The sequence below is a fragment of the Scardinius erythrophthalmus genome (assembly GCF_964197995.2).
Source record: "Scardinius erythrophthalmus genome assembly, chromosome: 10".
Taxonomy (NCBI): domain Eukaryota; kingdom Metazoa; phylum Chordata; class Actinopteri; order Cypriniformes; family Leuciscidae; genus Scardinius; species Scardinius erythrophthalmus.
The window spans coordinates 12,857,586-12,880,720 of NC_138230.1; the positions used below are offsets into that span (position 1 = coordinate 12,857,586).

General features: G+C 36.8%; 1 protein-coding gene across 1 annotated transcript; it reads right to left on the reverse strand.

Moving 5' to 3' along the window:
* Window positions 1–89: 89 nt before the first annotated feature.
* Window positions 90–22,227, reverse strand: LOC308697245 (uncharacterized protein). Its single transcript, XM_081376411.1, has 10 exons — window positions 22,090–22,227; window positions 19,828–19,886; window positions 18,660–18,680; window positions 16,953–17,228; window positions 15,535–15,837; window positions 14,232–14,519; window positions 13,942–14,120; window positions 6,149–6,241; window positions 2,498–4,474; window positions 90–2,442 (listed from the first exon to the last, which is right to left on the reverse strand). The coding sequence occupies exons 2-9, from the start codon at window positions 19,871–19,873 to the stop codon at window positions 4,061–4,063; spliced, it is 1,620 nt and encodes a 539-aa protein (XP_081232537.1). The 5' UTR covers window positions 19,874–19,886; window positions 22,090–22,227; the 3' UTR covers window positions 90–2,442; window positions 2,498–4,060.
* Window positions 22,228–23,135: the final 908 nt, after the last annotated feature.

The following is a 23,135-nucleotide window of genomic DNA, read 5'->3' on the forward strand; positions in this document are numbered from 1 at the left end:
GGATTCATACAGTTTATAGTGTTCATTTAATGTCTAAATAGTAGTAATTATGCATTATAGAAAAACAAACAGACAAGAACATCAACCATGAGATTGTTAAAGTTCTTTTATTTTCATCTTTCATTCACTAGGAAAAAACAAAGTTGAAGCCACATGTAATACTAAATTAACAAAGCAGCCAAAAAATATCTTCTGCACCCTACTTTGTACATGACTGAAGTATTGTTAATATTCATGGTTCTATGGAAGTCAGTTATTTGCCTGTTATCTTAAAGCAAACACATCTGTGAGTTTCAATGCTCATCCGAAAGAGGAAAAATGCTATAATGATCACAATCACAACTTTTCCAAGACAGCTGCAGATGAATAAAGCACTTTGAGAAACCCGTCTCCTGTCCTGAGAACTCTTAAGCTGACAAAAGATCGATTTACAAATAAACTCAGCATAAGTCGATGAGGAAAGCACACACTCCTGAGCTCGTTTGATAATGTGATGCCAACATCTGTGTAAACCGCTGATCAAACCTGAGCAGACTTACAGGATGGACTCGTATTGCTATGGTTCCTTTACCCCAAAATACTGACAAATCTTTTTACCGTGCACTTTTCACTGCGATAAGTGCATACAAACTACTCAGGGTAAAGTTCAATTCACCAAACGCAAATGCAAATTTCAACATATTTAAAAGCAATGACCTTTGCAAATCTGACCCGCACTGAACTTCAAGAGGTGAATGCATTTTATCAAGTATAATCAAGTTTAAACCGTTTATACACCTGCTTATTCTGACTGAACACTACTAGTTTATCAGAAAAATTATTTCTGTCCTAGTCAGAAACAGAAAAAGTATTACCATTTCCTTAGATTGACCAGCTAACGAGTTTTGATTCTGTTGTGCTCAGTTATGTTTATTGCATAATCCTAAATTTGACATCCATTATTTGCTAACATTGAAAACAATTTCATATTAGCCGCTAAAATAACATTGACATTAAGAATACTTCTCATCAGAGGCAAAGTAATGCAATGAAATCTCCTTTCTAGCAGGCAACCTCTAGTTTAGCATGCTTCTGTGATGCTTTTAGTGTATATAGACTATATCTATGACATCAGCGCATATATAAAGAGAGTATAATTAATAAATAGCAATAATAATAGTCTCAGTGAAATATATCTTGAGTTTTGCATTATCAAAATCATTCTCAAGTGCAAAGATAAAAAGCAGTCAAAGCATTTTGTTTCTTATTTTAGTAAAGCATGGAAATGCTAAAGGTTTCTTGTTTTTTTTTTTACCTTATTTTAAGGGAAATGCATGAGAATCCAGCAATCATTGGAGTGAAAGAGTATTGATCATTGGCATGCAATATATTTATGTACAGAAGTGTGTCTGTATGGGGGGGGGTCTCATTCAGGAAACATGAGCGGAACAAATGTGTGTAAATCAAGAATGAATACATTCTTACATAAAATGTTCCACTGAATTGAGTGCAAGCATTATTGCAAAATGGGTTTATGGACAATTTACACATAAATCTGCTCAGCTCATGTTTGATTAATGAGGCCCAATGCGTTCACTCTAATATTGCTTCATAAGGCCCAATAACTGCACATTCAGTCATGTGACATAAGAACAAACTGTAACAATACAATTTCTGGAGTGAAGCGAAGGGGATTTAAAAGGCTTGCTCGTCAAAAATCTAGGGCTTGATCATATCTAATAAGTATCAATGCAATATATAAAACTTTTTTTTTTTTTACCTTTCATACAATGCTTTAAAATTACAATCTATACCTGTTCTGAATGCAGTTACTAAATCAAAGCAAAAAGGGATTCATCTCATTTGCAATTTGACCATGTTTTTCCCATTATTTTTTTGCAAACCACTGTATTTACATTAGTTCAAATTTAATTCACATCTTTACAAGGATTTAGTCCTTTAATTGTGCTTTTTTCGACACCCTGTGTCTTTTTTTTTTGCCGGTTTCCCTCTGTGTCATTCAGACATTAAAACATGAGGTAGCGATCTTACCAACAGACTAAGCCACGCCCCATGATGCAAGACTCCACCCACCAGCTACAGCTCATTTGAATATTGCATTATCATTTACCTGTATAAACACATTTATCCTGTAGAATCAAGTAATGTTAACCTAAAAATCAAGTGCTGTGAGAAGAATAATGAAAGAGAATTACAACTATACACTTTTAAAGTTTCCAAAATGGGGTTTTCGCAGCAGTGACAGAGAACCACCAATTTGGGTTTCCCAAGAACCTTTCAGTGAATAGTTCTGCATGGAACCATCGAAGAAAATAAAGATAAGAGTGTATGGTATGAAGAAGGATCAGATAGCTTTGCAAATAAGGTTTTTGCAATTATTAAATCTGAGGAATGTGATCATTGTGTTTGAAGAGGACCTTTTAGTCTTTTTTACATTTTCAGCTTTTTTAGCATTTTGCTGTTTGAGCATGAGAAAGGTCTGCAAGTTACAAAGCACAAAGTCACTCCAAAGGGACTTATACTCTGTATCAGTAAGCATCCAGTTTCTGAACTCCCTGAAACGCCTCGATTGTAGTCTTGAGTTTTCTTCTAGAAACATGTCACAATATCCCTCATTTAAATAATTCCCAACCAAAGCATACGCTTTGTTTGAGTTGCATTAGTAGTGCGTTGAAACTCATTTGTTGTGACGTTTTCGAAACACGCTCAAAGCAGTTGACCAATCACAACACACTGGTCCAGCCGACCAATCAGAGCACATTGCGCTTTTCATAAGGAGGGGCTTCATAGAGAGAGGAACTAAACAGAGCATTACTGAAAGACTGGGAAGAAATATATGTCATATATGTGGGATTTTTTTTTTTTTTTACTTTTCTAGTAGACCTTCCCAAAAAAAAATCTTTAAGCAAAATAGTGATGTTTAACTAGCATGTTACAGCTAGATGTCTTCTATGCCGATTCAAGTGTACTGACATAAATGTTTCAAACACAAATGATTCAAACCTACATAATGAAAACCATATTAGATGTTATGAATATACATATTCCTGTACTCAGTTCCTCCTACACTCTCACTAAGTTCATTGCTTCTTATTGCGAATCATTCTTGGTGAATAAATGTCAATGTATGTGATTCTCAAGCAAATTTCTGCAAAGCTCAAAGCAGCTAAAATGTATTCAAATGAGTGAGAATAAAGGATCGCATGAGAAGCGCAAGAAAAGAGATCACCGGAAAGGCCCAGGTTGTGGAGAAACCCCAGTGGAGTCAGCACCTGAAACTGCTGAGACAAGCCGTTTCTTCAGAGGAGTTCCTCTGAACCAGGGCCAAAACCCTCCACCACAGCTCATCCTATTTACAGTGTTAAGCCCCCGTATCAGATACCTGTCATCCATGCGGACCCGATTCATCAAGGTGTTTAGTTTACCATTGGCAGGGATTATCAGCACAGCACTTCAAAGCCGGAGGCCAATGCAGACGGTCCAAAAGGGAGCATTCACACCAGGAGAAGCGCTGGGAAAGTGTGTTTGCCGGTGAGATGCATTCAGGTTGACCTTGAAATCTCAAAAAATATTCTTTTGGCATTTTGTAGATGAACTGCTTGAAAAATATGTGAGTAAGATACCCATTTACATTCCACTTCAGGTGTTGCTTGAAGCGTCCTTTGAGTTTCAGGAAGTTTGACACTCTCGTAAAAGTTCTAGATAGTGGCATGGCTAAATAAAGCTAAAGAAAAGTATCATCAAGACTCACAAGTGATGTGTTTTTTTCTTCTTCACATGCACTACATGGCCACTCTAATCTGGCACTTGGCTTTAAACTAGTCAAGAACTCCTCAGTAATTCAAAAGCATGCATAGTGCAGGACCGTGTCTGTTCTTCAAAGTTTATTTTTTAATCATTTTGGATTCTTCTTCTCTTTTTGCTTCTTCCACAAACCATTTGTTAAGCATCAGATGAGTCCAAGCAAGATGTGATTTTAGAAGTGTAAGATGATGTTGCGAATGAAAAGGGGTCGCACTTGTGTAATAGATGTTGGTTAGTGTAACTTAATCTACAGTGCTCAGGTTGTGGTTCCATTAGTTGGATCCAATGTAGTGGCTTTCTCAGAATGTGGCGAAGCATCTTTGCTCATCTTTGCATCCAACTCATTCATCATTTCCTCAGGCGTGGTTGCGCCGATCAAGTCGCCATCCGTCTGAGCCCCAGATTTGGGCGGGACAACAGGGCTGGCGCTCAGAATGGAATCAGGGGTGCGAGTGGCGCTATGGTCTCCCTCAGAGATGGTCGGGGGGACGCCAGCGAGAGTGTCAGGCTCAAGGAGGAGCTTGTGAGAGGTGAGATTGTCGGGGACGTCCGTGTCACTGTCCAGAGGAAGCGCAGACGAGGTGAACTCCACGCCTGAGTCGTTCATATCCAAGAAGTTTTTGTCAGATTGGAGGGCCTGGTACTGACCTGGTTTCGATACCTCAAGACCCTAAAAGTGAAGTTAAATGAGAACCGCAGAACTGTGAGATGAATGTCTGAACTATTCAAATAGTCGTAGAAAAAAATAAGAAAAAGTTCTTCTAAAATGAAAATTCTGTCATTATTTTATTTTTTTATATTGCTGTTAATTTAATGTAATTAAAAAAATGGTTTAAACTATGAGCAGTTTTTGTACAAGCTGCATAAAATTTCTTTTTAATATTTCAAATACTGTTAAACATTGTCATTATTTTAGAAATATTTTCAGTTTTACTTTTAGTTACATTTTTAATGTGCTTTTGTAATTTTTATTAGATTTTTTTTCTTCTTAATTATTTCTAATCAGGTTTCATTTGTTTATTTCAGTTTTAGTTTTTATTCATTTCCAGATTAGTAGTAATGGCAAGGCAACATTTCTAATTTTCATTTAGTTTAAACGTACAGTATGGAATTTTTCGCTACTAGGGGTCGCTAACCTCTTTACAATAACAAAGGCGTAGTTTGATGACGCAACACATGTTAAGAATTATGGATCTTGTCGTCAACGTCAAGCCGACCGATCTAATAATGTTTATGGATGACTGAATACATTGATGCTTTTATCATGGCTGTGATATGAAGCAGTTCGGGATTGCTAAGAGACAGCCATCAGCTCCACACGCGATGCGAGTCCCGCGGATATAAAAGGAATATGGACATTTCATTCTACTGAACTACACGCAGAATTACTACTCACAGGTCAGTTTATTAGACAAATTAAACTTGTGAGGTAACGCAGCGCTGTTTCACTTGGTCTAACATTACACTAGCACACTAAACTACATTTGAATGTGTTGAAATGTATGTGTTAGTTTGTCTGTATGAGACTAGCAGTAAGCTAGATCACCATTAGAATAACATACAGATAATTTTCTAACATTTTATCATTGTTGAACGTTATAAAACATTGATTAGTTTCATGTAAATGTGCTCACCTGTTTAATAAGTACATGTAGGAGCGGTCGAAGTCTCGGACGTGGAGCTCTCGTTTATATACTGTCTATGGGAGCTCTCGGCATCTCGAAAACACCGCGCTGATATTGATTCTCGTTTTAGTTCTCATTTTTTATCCAAAGTCATTGTCCATAATGTTTGAACGAAACAACAACAGCGTGCAAATAGACATTGCGAACTCCCCAGTTGTCTGCGTCTGTCGCTTTGGTTAATCAGAGGGCTCTGCTCATAGCTCTGGATACCATGGCAGTACGAGCGGAAACCATAGGCGGAAACCAGGGACAACACGGATATGACGCCATTGACTGCGACAAAACGGAAATAAAGAAACGCGCTGTGTCTAAAAATTAAATTAAAATTTCTCCTGGTTTGAAAGTTGTTGGAAAGAGTCGGGATAATGTAAGTACACAACTAAAAAAAATATATAACGTAGATATAGTGATTTTTGCTAATTTTAAAGCAAAAAAAGTTACATATTGTGCCTTTAAGTTCTTCTAATATTTATATTTTACTTATCAATTTAAAAAAATGTTTTTAGGTTAAGATTCATTTTAGTTAACAATAAAAATCCTGATTTGGGACAACATGAGGGTGAGCAAATGATGACAGAATTAAAATTTCTAGGTGAACTATCCCTTTAAGATCATGTTAGCAAAAAAAAAAAACTTAAAAAATAAAAAAAATCACCTACTTTGATCTCAACTTCTGTGCTCTCAGTGGTGTTCTCCCATGTGGATTGCATAGTGGACTCCTCTGTGAATCTAGTATAAACTTCATGAACCACCTGAAAAACATACGTCAAAAACAATCACACAGTGCTGTTGGTGGTCCCACAACAATATCAAAATCATATCAAGGGCTTTTTCACACTAGAGCTTGTGGTTCGAACCAGAGTCCATTAAAGGTAATTTTGGATTGTTGGGTGTGAAAGCTATTTTTGAACTTGTTCCTTCAGAAACATACATGAAAATGGGAGTATGATGGACGGTTTATGTGGAGTATGGTAGTCATTTTTGCAGAAGTGAACTGCTATTGATATAGTTCAGTGAAATGTCACTTTTTGACAGTCCAAAAAGTGGCCCAATTTACCTGCGTCTTATAATGAATCAGTCACTCCTGTTTGCCTGTAGGAATAGCCTCTGGCATTCTTTGCTTCTCTTGCCATGACAGGCGCAAGTGACGTTAAAATCTGCTTGTGAAAATCAAAGGGACTAAAATATGAATACAATAAATATTGAATTTTGCTTTCCATTTTGGCTCGTTCTCCTGAGCTGTTATCTAGCTAGAGTGGCAGACAGCTGCTGTTGGTTATCACACTGAGCTGGTGATGCAAACGTATCACAGTTTGGAGCAAAATAATGAAATGTTGAAATGTTGTGTGAAGGGGGTGTGTGGTGGGGGGGGGGGTGGTGGTGGTGGAAATGAATTCAGGTTCAGACCAACCAAATCACACCAAGTGTGAAAACAGCCTGAGAAATCAGCAGATCCAGAATAAATATTCTGCACACACATTAGGGTTGTTGGTAATACTGTATACTGTAACATTGTGAAAACTGGATGAAGTTTGAATAATTTCAAACACACTGTTTAAAACACAACAACTCTCCTGTATTTGGCCTTTCACAGTGTCACAAAATATATACAGTATGAGCATATTGTAAAAACCCTGAGGCACAATAACCCATAATTTGAGGGTTAACACAATGATGTCACAGACAAACACATAGACAACATGAATTTCACCTGGCTGGCAAATGATTAATTGCTGGAGTCTACAACTATGTTCAGAATAGCGCATACTCTTTCTGCAGTATGCAGGATTTTGTATATTGTGTGCAGAATGCTTGCCATGGTAAGGGACGATAGCAGTGTGAAATTTGATATCAAGTAAAAGAAGGAAATGTTATGAACGAAGCAACAGCCTAACGAAAAGAATAGCCTTATAGTCGCCTAATAAAGAGTTTGCAACTAATGGCAAATTAAATGAACGCATTGCCAACAAAATGTTTTTTACAGACATTTCAAAATGACAGCATACATTACCTTGACAGGAACTGTTGTTCGAAGGGCAGAACAAAAGTCAGTGGCTTATCTGGTTACACAACATACATCTTAATTTAGTGTGTAAAATATTAATACAGTAAACCGAACACCGCAAAGGAATCGTTTGCAAAGAAGTTGCATTTAGAAGTCAAGACCATTATGAGAATGACTGAACACGTGAAACGGATAATGGTGAACAACACGCAATTTAACCTGATTTAACTTTCAGTTTAAAATAAACAAATAAAATGTAAGTCTGTAATCAAGCTTGTAATAGGGAGTTGTTGCGCAACAAATATTTTCCCACATTTTCCCACCTAGATTCCAACCAGGAGTATAACCACGGATATACAGCGGGTTTAAACACGTTTGTGAAAATGAAAATTACGTCATTGTGGCAAGTCTAGTGTGAAGTATGCAAATTTTCACTTCCTTAGCTCATTATTTGATGGGTCTAAAGTCCCCCTTTGGTGAAAATCAAGTTTTTAATGTTGTTTTTACGCTTGTCTATGTGGTGTTTTTAATTTGCAGTAAGACAAACCATGTGCACATTCATAAGTCAACATCATTGGGTGTAGAGTTACATTCAAGCTATTTTAAGGCATGAAGACATTTTTTTCACAAGAAAAAACATTTAAACGTACAGTATGGCATTTTTCGCCACTAGGGATCGCTAACCTATTTACAATAACAAAGGCGTAGATTGATGACGCAACATTTGCTAAGAATCATGGATCTTGTCGTCAACGTCAAGCCGACTGATCTAATAATGTTTATGGATGACTGAATACATCAATGTTTTTATCATGACTGTGATATGAAGCAGTTCGGGATTGCTAAGAGACAGCTATCAGCTCCACACGCGATGCGAGTCCCGCGCATATAAAAGGAATACGGACATTTCATTCTACCAAACTACACGCAGAATTACTACTCACAGGTCAGTTTATTAGACAAATTAAACTTGTGAGGTAACGCAGCGCTGTTTCACTTGGTCTAACATTACACTATCACACTAAACTGTATTTGAATGTGTTGAGATGTATGTGTTAGTTTGTCTGTATGAGACTAGCAGTAAGCTAGATCAACATTAGAATAACATACAGATCATTTTCTAACATTTTATCATTGTTGAACTATAAAACATTGATTCGTTTTATTTAAATGTGCTCACCTGTTTAATAAAGTACATGTAGTAGCGGTCGAAGTCTCGGACGTGGAGCTCTCGTTTATATACTGTCTATGGGAGCTCTCGGCATCTCGAAAACACCGCGCTGATATTGATTCTCGTTTTAGTTCTCCTTTTTTATCCAAAGTCTGCTTGCCATGGTCCATAATGTTTGAACGAAACAACAACAGCGTGCAAATAGACATTGCGAACTACAAAGTTGTCTGCGTCAATCGCTTTGGTTACTATCAGACGGCTCTGGTTCATAGCTCTAGTTGCCATGGCAGCACGAGCGGAAACCAGGGACAACGCGGATATGACGCCATTGGCGGAGACAAAACGGAAATAAAGAAACGGGACGTTTCTCGAATTAAATTTTCAAATTTCTCCTGATTTGAAAGTTGTTGGAAACAGTCGGGATAATGTAAGTACACAACTAAAAAATATATATAACATAGATATAATGATTTTTGATATTTTTAAAGCAAAAAAGTTACATATTGTGCCTTTAAATATGTCATTTTGGTGATCACAGATGAGTTTTACGTGATACAAGTATTGACTACAGGAGGACTTTAAACAAAATTTGACTAAAAATGCAAGTAAACTTTTTTATTTTCGATATTTTATGAGGTCATAGAATAGTGACCAGTAGTATGCTACATTGTTTTTACGCGTCACATAAATATGGAGCTTAAATGTAAAATAAAATGTAAAAAGTATATACTTTGTAGTATGCAGTATGCTAGTATTCTATTCTGAGCATAGCCTTATTTCTATTCTGTATCTAATTTGCGAAGCTAAAAACATGAAATGTGAGAGGAAAATGTTTAACAATTACAAAATCTGCAACAATGTCCAAAGTAATTCAATATGAACAGGACATAATTCAAATTTGAAGTGACTCCATTAATCACTGCCAACCATATGTACACACTCACACAGCAGCATATAAACAGAAGTCAGCACACATATACACACATACACAGATTCATATTTACCTCTCCATATATATTGCATATGTGCATGTGTGTTTAAAGCACGGCAGAAGCTTTAACACACAGGTGTATGTACCTTTATACCGATTTACATTAAGAGTTCAAATTAGGATCAGTGCAATACACCTGAAGTTACTCATCTCAGGAGATCTGAGAGGAAGACGAAGGGAATAATGGACAAGTACACAGTCACTACGAGTGACAGAAAGGCTTTTGGGACTCCTATTGCGCTACCACAACACCAATACAGATTCATCAACTTAGCAATATAAGAAGATACGACACCGGAACGCAAATCTCTCTCACCCAGCAGGGACTCCGTCAGATGATCCTTTAGGGGGGAGAAATGGAGTGTTAAGCTAACCACCACAAAACCTCTTTCAAATAACTGTGGTTGGGAGAAATACACACATTCAATCTCACTTTACACTCCACAGACAAACAGACAGATTATATTTGTATTAACTGATGGGTGATAATAGATAAGACTGGTAAGACTGGATTGCTTTGTTGTTGGAAAAGGGATGAATTTGGCAGGGTTCTATGGGCTTGAAACAAAAGGAGACGTTTTCTTAAAGCTACAACAACATGCTACAGGAGGTTTTGTCTCGTACGGTAAAAACAGGGTACAAGCAAACTACAAATTACGCAGTAATAGTCCAAATGATTAAAAATAAGCATCTAAAAATAATAAATAATTAAAAGGGGTTAATCGGAATGAACCGAAAAAATGACCAAAGACAAGAGACGAGACTTACATAAACACACAGACACATAGTTTTGTTCAATCACATTTGCTGAAACTGATTTAATTATTATTATATATTGTATAAACCTACAGTTACGTTTCAAAAAGTTTGGAGTCGAAAATACTTTTTAATGTCTTTGAAAGAAGTCACTTATGCTCACCAAAGCTGCATTTATTTGATACAGTAAAAATAGTAATATTTTGAAATATTACTACCATTTAAAATAACTTTTATTTCTGTGATGGCAAAGCTGAATTTTTAGTAGCCATCACTCCAGTCTTCTCAGATTTGATTCTCAATATATATTTCTTCTTATTATTATCAATGCTAAAAACGGTTGTGCTTCTTAAAGGGGTCATATAATGGTACATGCACTTTTACAAGTTGATTACTGAAATGTGTGTTGGCAGTGCCTGTACACAACCATCATAAAATGATAAAAATCCATCCAGTGTTTTTTTTTTATCTTCTTATATGTTTTCCCCCATCTTTTTTTAATTTATTTTTTTATTATTTTATTGCAGAACTTACACATGATTACAAGCTCAGGGAAGCGAAGCAAGGTTGCATCTCTTACAATGAACAAACAATGATACGAAAAAATTAAATAAAAAAATAATAAAAATAAATAAATATCCTGAATTTGCATATAGCACATTATGTAATTATACATACAAAAAAAGAAAAACAAAGGAAAGTATAACAACAAGGTCAAGTCATATCTTTGAATAAATCATCATAATGCATCAAAAATTGTTATTTATAAGTCAAGGGATGAAATAAAAGAATTAAGGTCAGCAAGAAAAAGAGGGAAGCTCAAAGGAGACTTAAGCCATTTTTGCTTGTGGATGAAGAATTTTGCATACAAGATAAGGAAATGTACAACATGTTCAAGGGACATCAGTTTTGGGTTTTTATAATAAAAGATAACCTCTTTGAGAATGAAGGTGTGGGTCACATTTGTAGGGCCAAAAACAAAAACACTCAATTTAGCCCAAAATCTATTAGTTAGATTACATTCACAAAATAAATGGGTGACAGTTTCCTCAACAAAACCACAAAAAGAGCAAGTCTCATCAATATCAGAGTATTTAGAGATGGATGAGTTAACAGGATAGATTTTATGAAGGATTTTATAACGAATTTCCTTAACCTTGTTGGATACACTAAATTTACTAGGCAAAAGCCAATCCTTTCTCCAAATTACGTTTGTTACAAGGGATCCCCAATAGAATTTACCCCTTGGAGTAACCTTTCTCTTCATTTGAAAAATTGTGCGAATATATCTGTTGTTGCATTTTCGATCTAAAAAATCTATCTCGCCCAAGCGTAAAGCCGGATAAACACTATTACCTTTAATGAAGTTAAGGTGATTTTTAATTAATTGAATTAAGCCTGCTGGGATAGCTTTTATCAAGGTATTTTATTACTTTGGTGGAACTGGAAAGTTATGGAGATTCAAAAATTGCTTATAAGTTAGAATATGACCAGAATTGTTTCCCCCCATCTCAAATCAAGCCGTTCGATTTTGTGACGTCACAAAATCGACGCCCCTCCCACGACTGTTGATTGACAGCAGCGTTTCAACACAGACCCGCCCTCGCTCGTGAGCGAGCTGTCTCTCAATATTCCCCACGATCAACAGCAATGCTTTCATGTTTGCGCGAATCGTTTCACCAGACTGCTTTATAAACGAGAACATTGAAAAAGGTATTAGCTCCTGTCTGAGTATGTGTTGTTTATGTGCCTAATGGCTGTCATAGTCTCACAGACTGCTTATTTTTTAAACAGATCAGTAAAATGTTAGTGCTTCAGCCCTGAGAGTTGTACCTAACACTGCATAGATAACGTTACACATCACGGACAAGCCTACATTTACCGAAAAAAAGTTTTTCATGACCATTAGCTGTAACATCAATCTGTCAATGAACTAACTTATACATCAGTAAACACATAGCGTTCGTATCTCACTACTCTACCCTGCCAGTACATAGATCATAGTGACATTACGTTAACCAACCATTCAGAAACGTCCTGTTTTCCAACTCCGGTTCAAATTGATACGGTTGCACAGTGTCCTCAGAGACTCCAGCTGCCATTCTTCAAAATATAAAGTTACCCTCAACTGTTGTCAAGGCAACACTCCACATGTGTTGTTGTGGCAAAACGCCCACAGAACAGAGGGGCGGGGTGAGCAAAGCTCATTATCATTTAAAGACACATGCACTGAAATGGCGTGCTGAAAACAGCTTTTGACCAGGTAAAATTAGTGTTTTCTTACAATACTAATGAGAATTTTTAATTAAAGTATATTGCAAACTTTTAATTTAGACCCTAAAGAATCATATTAGCTTGTACAAAAATGGCATTATATGACCCCTTTAATATTTCTGTGGAAACTGATAATTTTTTTTAGGATTCTCTGATGAATAAAAAGAACTTGAAGCATTTATTTGAAATGGATTTTTGTAACAATGTCTTTACTTTCACTTTTGATATATTTATTGCATCATTGCTGATTAAAGGTATTAATTTTATAATTATAATGAATTAATAATGAATTAATTTTTTTAAACATTTTTAACTGCCCTCAAGCTATTGAGCATAGGGCTGTCACTTTTGTGAAAAAATCCTGTTCGACTTTTGAGACATAAGTGTTCCTTGAATCGATTGTACAATCGATTTTCCATGTCTAAACTTTAAGACGTTTCCATTTTAAACGCCAAATATGGGCAAATCCACAGACAATTAACAGGCATTAGGACGAACGTAAAGACGGCGCTCGAGACACGCGCAAGTCAGCAATATTTCTGATGATTTACTGGCGTGAAATTTCGTGCACAATGACACACAGGAGTGCAACATTCTCGAAAAACAATAAGCAGAGTGGATGCCATAACATCACTGAAAAACATTACTGCAGCCTTCAACATGGCTGTGTTTACCATTAGAAATGTCAAACAAATTTCGCCTATGTAGGCGACTGTAGACCGTAGCCCGAATCTGTATCTGTATGCATGAGACTGTCTGAATACTGGCAGAATTCACAGTTTTGTTGTAAAAATAGACACATTATGCAGCTATAATCTGCTGTTATGTGTGTGTGTGTGTGTGTGTGTGTGTGTGCGTGTGTGTGTGTGTGTGTGTGTGTGTGTGTGTGTGTGTGTGTGTGTGTGTGTGTGTGTGTGTGTGTGTGTGTGTGTGTGTGTGTCAGATCCTGCAGTCGCTGTGTGACGCGCGTTCACTGCGGGCGTATCACGACGAGCTGGACGCGCTTCGAGAAAAGACCGTTAAAATCGATTCCCTATTTTCGTTTTCGAAACTTGCGTTGGTTGGTCCGATCGATTGTGCAATCAATTTTCAAACGTAAAGTGACAGCCCTAATTGAGCGACAGAGTATTTTGCAACCTTTAATATACTGTCCAAATGAAGAGGAGCAGCATCCAACATTTATGTGTTTTTATTGAATTGTGTTTAAAGTAAATTTTACTATATGTCTGGGGTGTCTGAAGTTGTTTGGTTTTACCTGTCTGAAAGCATCCCCGTCGCCCTTGCCCGCCTGCTGAGCGATTAGGGAGAGCTTACGTGCTCTATCTGCCCGGCGGTGAATCTTGATCAGACAGGACAGCAGACACACCAACAGCAGGAACGCCAGCAGAGACACCAAGGAGATGATTGCCACATAGAGCTGTGGAAGCTTATAGGCTGTTATGAGAGAGGAGAGGATCATGGGTACAGGTAATAGACCTCAATTTGTTAGTTATTAAACTCCGATCCAAACGCAATCAACGGTACGTTCTCAAATTCTCTACTCACGCTCCACGTTAAGGTAGACGTCAGCAATACGGAAGCCTGAGAAGTCCATCACTCGAAAGACACCCATGTCACTGACTTTGACCTTCTTCAAGTAGAATACGGATCCTTCCACAGATGCTCGACCATCAAAAAGAGACTCAACAGACACAGCCAGCTCTCCCTGGTCTATGATGAGTCGTTCTTTGTGGTCAGAGTCCGGGATGTAGACCATTTTGACTTTGGCGTGGTCCACGTGAAGCTTGATCTTCAAGGTTTCACCATAATTCAAGTGCTCAAAGATATGATGATCTGTGAAATGGAAAAAAGCAGTGATAGCTCACACTCAAAATTCTGACTGGATATACACTGATATTGAATCTTGAATTCAATATTAATGCACCAAATTTCTATGTACCTGAAAACAGCTGAGAATATAATCAGAATGATCTGATTAATAATAATAATAGTATTATTAAAAATATTATTGCCAATAATAAATGTAATTAAAGGAGAAGTTCACTTTTAAAATGAAAATTCTGTCATCATATACTCACCCTCATGTTGTTTCAAAGCTGCATGAATTTCTTTCTTCTGCTATACAGAAAGGAAGATATTTAGAAGAATATCAGTAACCAGACAGTTTTGGGTCCCATTGACTTCCATAGTAGGAAAAAAATATACTATGGAAGTCAATGGGACCCAAAAACTGTCTGGTTACTGATATTCTTCTAAATATCTTCCTTTCTGTTCAGCAGAAGAAAGAAATTAATACAGCTTTGAAACAACATGAGGGGGAGTATATGATGACAGAATTTTCATTTTAAAAGTGAACTTCTTTAAAGTAAATAATAGTTTTTTTTTTTTTACATTGGTGTCCTCATCATCTCATGCCAAAGAACAACCATTATCTATGTTAAAAATAATAATAATAATTGTGGCAAAAGTGACAAAATATTAATTTGTAAGACTCAAGTAATATTTAGATTAGAGCAAAAATAGCATGTCAAAACTAATATCACTATCTTTGTGCTAGTATGGCATTTCTGTATATTCAGCTTTGTTTTTAGAGTTGATTTTGGATTTATCCTGCCAAAAACTGTTTTAAGAGTAAGCAGCAATGTGAACCAAAATGAATACTGATCGTCTAAAGTCTGAGTCTTTTGTGCTTACATGTCCTATTTTTTGCTCCTTTATTCTCTCTTTCCTGAACTCCCTCTTACACTTCCCTCTTTGTACTTTTACACCATTTTAAGGCTTTGACACATGTAAGCCTTCTCCTTTATCAAGCGCTGAAACTGTCTCCTCATATAATGATCACACAAACCTTTCACGTTGAGGCAGGCCCTCAGTCGGACTTTCCCATCCCGGTCCACGATGGTGTAGCTGCCCTCATCGTCCCCTGTAACCAGAAGGAGGTTGACCCTCTTCTCGCTCACGGTGAGGCGGCTCTCGTACTCTTCCGTGGGCAAGCCGGTCTGGTTGAGGAGAACTATAGGTGGTTCCTCTGTGGTCTGGTTAACTGGAGTCAGAGCTCCAGGCCTGAACTCAAGGGTGTATGGACCGATCGCAGGGTTGATCGGGATATGATACGTTTCTCCATATTTCACCACAGTCTCTAGTGCACAGTCTAGAAGAACAACAGAACTGAAGTACATCAACACACCTATGAGGACATTCTGTTTGACTACACACTGTAAAAAAAATAAGTAATAGATATATACTGTCTTATAAGATAAGACTGGAGTAATGATAATGAAAATTCAGCTTTGATCACAGGAATAAATTACATTTTCTATATATATATATATACTATATATATATATATACACAATATATATATACACAATATATATATATATATATATATACACAATATATATATATATATATATATATATATATATATATATATATATATATATATATATATATATATATATATATATAATCATTACGCCAGTATTCAGTGTCACATGATCCTTCAGAAATCATTCTAATATGCTGATTTGCTGCTTTTTTTGGAAATCATGATACGGTACCATTCTAAAATTTGGGGTCAGTTATCTTTTCATTACAGTTATCAAAGGTGAAGGTTTTCTATTTCAAACTAATGCTGGTCTTTTGCACTTTCTATTCATCAAAGAATCCTGAAAAAAGTAACACGCAGCAATTACAGCAATCGCTGCTTATATATAACATGTACGATGAACTTTTCATCATTTAAAGAGGCTACATGCAACTTTTTCCCCAAAATAAACGTAACAATAGCCTTTTTATTTGACCATTTATGACTCAAACATCTCCTGATGAGCATACTGACACCTTGTCAGCTCACAGCGGGTACACCTATAAGCCTGTATCCTATTTTTCCTATTTTCTGTCGGGTCGGATTTTTCGCACGCTGTCTGCGGATGTGACGTCAAGCGCGTTCATGTTGTGTCATATATATTGCAAACAAACTTAGTTTCTCAAACAATATATGTATTTGACTGTTCTTACCTCTGTAAACATAATGTTGACTTCTTTGCAGCGGATGACTTGTGAAGTGTGCACGTACGAGCGCGCTGCGAGAGCGAGCATAAAGGAAGAGCAGTTCCGTTTTTTGGGCACAGGTGCCATTTAAATTTCAGAAAATTGCATGTAGCCTCTTTAATAAAGCATTTTGCTTATTGAATCCTTTCCTGTCATCCATCAAAAAACCAAACAGAGGAGGAACTTGTTTAGTGGTATTATAATTTTTACCTCTAACAACGAGAATGATTCGTCTGACATCAGCTGGGGCGGCAGAATTCTTCACCACGTATGTGCCCTCATCCTCCTCGCCCACATCCTCCAGGATCAAATGGCTGATGTGAACATTCAGTTTGGCTCTTTTATCCATAATTGTCCCATTCTGCAGGAGAACCCGCTCCAACACCGGCTCCACCCTCGGCTTGAACAACACCTCTGATGTGTCCAAAGCCGACACTGGAATATGAACATCCTCTCCAAAGAAAGCAGTGCGGTGTTCATCTTTAGCTGCAAAGTGACAAGAAAGACAGAGCAGATTTAAAAATCTTGCTTTCCCCTGTTGTTTGATTTCATGGAAACAGACACCGGTGATTTTGCCAAGAGATCTCTCGTATTTATTTATTTGATATAAGACATTGGAGGAAGAGACAATGGACCAAACAGATGTCTTCATTCAGCAGTCTTGCCATCTCTTCCTGATTTTTGGAGAAAAGGGCTCAGTCTTTATACTACTGGACCAAGGAAAAAACTACATCATCATAGGAACACATATATTAAGCAGAGGAACATATGGTTTCCATTAAAGGAGAACTCCAGTCAATTTTAACATTGAGCTCATTTTTTTGTACATTTGGAGTGCTGTCAATACAGAGAACAACGACAAAAATTGGTGTTGCCTACACCGAGTTATTCTATTTTTAAAATTTGCACCCTGTTGACTTCAATGGGGCAAGTTTTAAACCTGCTTTTAGTCTCTTAACATCCTTGATGTGCCATTACAAGTGCACAGGTCATGTGAGTGATTCCTTCAGAGTGAACACGAGTGAATCTGACTGCAGTAGATGTAAAAGAAATGTATAAAAATGATGTTATTTAAGCCAGTGCAAATACCTGTGTTTACATCCTGCTTTTCGGTTGAAGTCCAAAGTAGTCGATTGCCGAGTTCACGCGCATAGGTTTAGTTACCAATGATCACGCGCGTGAACTCGGCAATCGACTACTTTGGACTTCAACCGAAAAGCAGGATGTAAACACAGGTATTTGCGCTGGCTTAAATAACATCATTTTTATACATTTCTTTCACATCTACTGCAGTCAGATCCACTCGTGTTCACTCTGAAGGAATCACTCACATTTTCTGTGCTCTTGTAATGACACATCAAGGATGTTAAGAGGCTAAAAGCAGGTTTAGTACTTGCCCCATTGAAGTCAACAGGGTGCAAATTTTAAAAATACAATAACTCGGTGTAGGCAAGACCGATTTTTGTCGTTGTTCTCTGTATTGACAGCACTCCAAATGTACAAAAAATTGACCGGAGTTCTCCTTTAACGTTGGAATGTATATCCTTATGCTATGCATAAAAACATTGCATATACATTTCAGTCTCTCCAACACACACTCAAAGTCTCCCAAAGTCTCTCCCAAATCTTCACAAAATACAATGATTACAAATGATTATGAATGTATATAAAAAGTATAAAACAGATACATAATACTACTGATTATGAATATTAATAAAAAGTAATAATAATACTAAAAACAACATTAAATGATGAGATTTGAGTCTTCAGACAGAAATTCAAAAAATACAATACACTTAACTACAGAAAATTGAGAAACATATATTAAAAACCAAATTTATATATAGGAGATAGAGGATCAGCCCTTAGTAAGTTGCTTTGTAATTATTAGGCCTATAATAATATCAGAATCAATACCTTTAATGGTTGATGACCAAGCTGAAAAAAAAGAGAGAGAAAAAAGGTAAATATAATCGAGGCAGACAAGCCATTTCTATTCCAAATATCTAAGTGTTGTCTTCATTTATGCTACAATAAACTTAAATCCCTGAGTCACTGTTGTATTGAAGTTATTCACCCTCTTGGATTCATTGTGCAAAAAGCACCTTTTTCACTCAATGATACGTTTTGATTTCATTTAAATTAATGCAGGTGTTTAATAATTGTACTAATATCATAACTGCAATAATAATATCTAACTGCAAATAGAGTTAAACCGTAAAACAGTACATCCTATTCAATGATCTAAACCAGGGATGTCCAGTCCTGAGGGCCACTGTCCTGCAGAGTTTAGCTCCAACCCCAATTAAACACACCTGAGCAAGCTAATCAAGGTCTTACAGGCATCTAGAAACTTCCAGGTAGGTGTGTTGAGGCAGGCTAGAGCTAAACTCTGCAGGACCGTGGCCCTCCAGGACTGAGTTTGGACAGAACGGTTCAGAATGCCACTGGCAATATGAGTATATATTTGCTCAGGTGACAGATCAAATTTCTATTAGATCAAATTTAGCTTATCTACAGTATATAACTGCTGCAAAATAGAAATGAATTTGCCCTTATGCTCGCAACAGCTAAATCACTTTGGACTTGGAAATCAGCAGTTATGAAGGAGAATAACAAGGAGACAAAGTCTCTCTCTCTTTATGTATATGTATGTAACTCTTAAATATTAACAAAATCTTAAAACCCTGACTGACAAACTACTGTTGAAGCAATTCACTCCTAACTCAAAAGACAAAACAAAGGAAACTGCAAGGATTTCGTGCTTTTAAAAACCAATGGCCTGAATATACAGGCTCTAAAAATATATGGCTTTTTGCTGACGATAAAAATACACCTATCTGAGAAAAGAGTTCCCCTTCTCTGCAGCACGAACAATATGAAAGGACTATTATGTATTCTGCCACGTCAAAACCGCCAACTGTGCACTTTCAGTCCAGCATCTTAAGATAAATGATGCTGCAAATGTTGCCCTTGTGAAATAAAGCCATTGCAAATGAAAGGTTAAGCCTAGTATTTGTTGTAGCAACATTTATTTTTATACTTCCTTCAGAAATGTGTTGTAAAGAGGTTTTCAATCAGTTACCTGAGCACACGAGGGTGCTAAAGACGGCCACACACGTGATGATCATTTCAGCTGGATATCTGTGTAAATAAATGCAACTGTGAAACAACATAAACAAGCAAAACTTATTTCCAGCAAGATATGGGAAGAAATAACAATTAATGATACATTATATGGCATATAAAAAATAAAATTTTCACTTAATTTGATAAATATGTTGTTCACTGAATTAGAATATGGTGTCTCAAGCTATGTCTCAATAAAATTAAACCGTATTTTCCAAAAAAAAAGGATTTCATAAATTCATGATGCTACAAGATGACACTAAAGAGGCTTTAAAGAGATTACTGTCGTAGTCTAATAGCACTAGTTATCTAATTAAAGGCCTGAATCATTAATGCTAACTGAATTCACTCTTGTACATCAAGAGAGCACTACTGCTTTTAGGTCAAACTCTACAGCAGCGTGACAGTTTGATCAGTGTCTCTTTAAGACTGATTGTAGATCTGACTAAGGGAGAAGATTGGTTGGCTGTCTCTCAAACAGTAGCTTTGTAATGGATGCTGACCATAATGCAATGACATCCGGCTTCTGACAGTATACTGTACTTGTCCAGAGTCCAGACTGAAGGTAGCTGACAGTGACACTTCTTCCAAAAGCTCTATCTTTCCCTTATAAGATTTAAGGTTTACCTTTAATAGCCTATAGCCCAGACAATCATTCTTAATCTTAACCAATAGGTTGAGGTTAGGTTGAGCCTAAAGGTAGCCTAATTATTTCCAGTAGGCTAATAAAAAGTGTCAATAAAAAGAAATATATATATATAAGCCTATAGGCTATATATATTTTTTTCACCAACACATTTATTGTACATAAAGCGTTTGAGGCAAAATATGGCTCAAAATTGTGAGAGCGAAAGAGAAAAATACAATCTTCTTTGTTCAAGTCCTTTGCCAAAGTAGGCCTACTCTTTGGCCTCATATTATTGAATCAGAACTGAGCGCCTCAGCGTGAAAACGAACTGCATCTGCTCCACTTCCACTTGATTAACAATCGATTTCAGAACACCGCATATTTAGAATAAATCTGCTTGGTTTTTAAGTGAGTGCACTTTACCCGAAAGCACGCTCATTTCTAGTTCTTAATAGCGTAAGATATAGCCTAACGCTAAGACGTTGGCATTAAAAAATGAGTGAGGAGACGCTTTGACTGACAGGTCATGTTTCAGCGCGTGCCTTTTAAAGCGCTGACTCAGTGAGATTATTCAGATTATTGTGACTGTACTAATTAAACGATCAATAATTTATCTTTCATACTTCTGTATAAACACGAAAGTCGCTGTCGCTTTGAAATGGTTGGCTAACGTTACACAGCTTATCGTGGTTTTCAGTCGTGAGGGAACGTTGCGCTTAAGCCGCCTTTCTCCGTTAACACACGGGCCCGCGGATGCGACAAGGGTGTGTCACACTCACAGTCTTCTGCTGGACCTGTCCCATCAAAAGGATTCTGAGGACCCCATTTAACCAGAAATATTTTCATATGCATACAGCCTAAGCTTGAACAAAGCAGGTTATGTACAGAAATGAGAACACGCACGATGAAACATGACGATCACTGTTGTCTTATTTATCGAGATGAGGAACAGACATTCAAATATAGGGTACCGTAATGTCTGTCGGTTCTGTTATATAAAAGAACTGGTGCGTCGCGAAAAAAAATGTGGTTATACAGTAACGCTCAGCGGCGTGGCGATAATAAAGTCACTAGCTTTAGTGTCCATTAGCCTTTGAGAGCAGCATGTCACGAGTAGACAGTATTTGATGTCCCATTCAAGAGGAAGCTGCATCAATCGATAATGAACTATGAATCAATATTTTTTCGTGTTACCAATACGGCCACTTCAACTGACAGGCGCTACAACCAAGGCGCTAAATTATATAAGAATTTATTTTGATACAAACGTGCAATATAAATGTACAGTCATGTCGCTATAAATCTAAAAACTGCGTATAAATAGGCTACAACATTCAAATAATTGTGCCAAAAGGTTTTACATGTCCACATAGTTCTGCATTTTTAAAATGTAAAAAAATGTCCCGATGCGAACCGTTTCTTGTTTGATAGTAGGCTATCAATAGAAACGCCCTAAATGTTATCATCACTGCATCTAATAGCAAAGTTATAAAGCAGTAAACGACAAAACGGCATAATTTAACCCTATTATTTATTTTGCCTCATGTGAAAGCATCATTCTTAAATAAGATAAAGAAGTGGTGTAGTTACCTTTGTAGACTAGGCTATATGAAATCCAAATCTGCAAAAAGGATTGGTAGCCTATACGCTATATAAAATAAATATGGATTAAAAGGTTGGTTTTCTTCCTCCTATTTCGCAACCCTTCTTTATCGCCCCCAAACTGCCAAAGAAAGACACGTCCGTTTTTCAAATCGGCGTTATCTGGAAGACTTCGTCTGATTTCGTTTTAGAGGCAATTTAAGCTCGGCTTTGCTCGGATGTTGTCGTTAATTTCCGGAAAATCACTCTCGCCTATGCTCTTCCAGAGCAATCACATTTACATAAAGCCTAATATATAATCCGTGCAGCTCTTGGTAAAATTAACTTAACAACTGTTATCTCAATTAAATTCAAATAGCTTTATTAACTTTACTATAATTACTAATACAATATTGCCAAGGTTTGGAGTATTTGCACACACAAGTCTTCCTGTATGCAATGATGGTGTCCTAAATGGTGTCTTATATTCTCATGCTTATACTGTATCACAATAGTTGATGGACAATATTGTGTATGTGTGTGTGTGTGTGTGTGTGTGTGTGTGTGTGTGTGTGTGTGTGTGTGTGTGTGTGTGTGTGTGTGTGTGTGTGTGTGTGAAACAAAGAAAGAGGAAATGTTTTCATTTATTTTCTTATTCCAAAAATCCTGTATATAATAACAGCACTCCAAAACAATCCAGTCTTTGTGCTCCTGCTCTGCTCACTGCTAAGAGCTGAAGTAGCTTCTGTAAAATATGAGCTGTCAGCATCTTACATTAAAGTACTAAATGATTTAATCTTCTCTAGATCTCAAGAGGAATTAGAAGAGATGGGGAGGGAAAGGAGGACAAAAAGCTATAGGCCAAGCTATTATGTGCATAAGTCCTAATGCACAGAAATAATAATAATAAATAATAGATCATTTTTACCAGTTTCTAGATAGACAGATAGATAGCACGCTGGAGGAATACATTGTGGAGTTTCTTGATCTCTACAATGAGGCGTGCTGGGATGATGATACTCTTGAACAGAATGGACAACATTCTTGGACAGATG

What these genes read in the sequence shown, in the direction of transcription:
- LOC308697245 (XM_081376411.1), bottom strand. Translation starts at nt 19,873, where the DNA reads ATGATCATCACGTGTGTGGCCGTCTTTAGCACCCTCGTGTGCTCAG. An exon ending in TTGGTCATCAACCATTAAAG is followed by an intron (nt 17,229 to 18,659) that starts GTATTGATTCTG and finishes GTCACTTTGCAG; the next exon opens with CTAAAGATGAACACCGCACT. An exon ending in ACGGGGATGCTTTCAGACAG is followed by an intron (nt 6,242 to 13,941) that starts GTAAAACCAAAC and finishes TATGTTTTTCAG; the next exon opens with GTGGTTCATGAAGTTTATAC.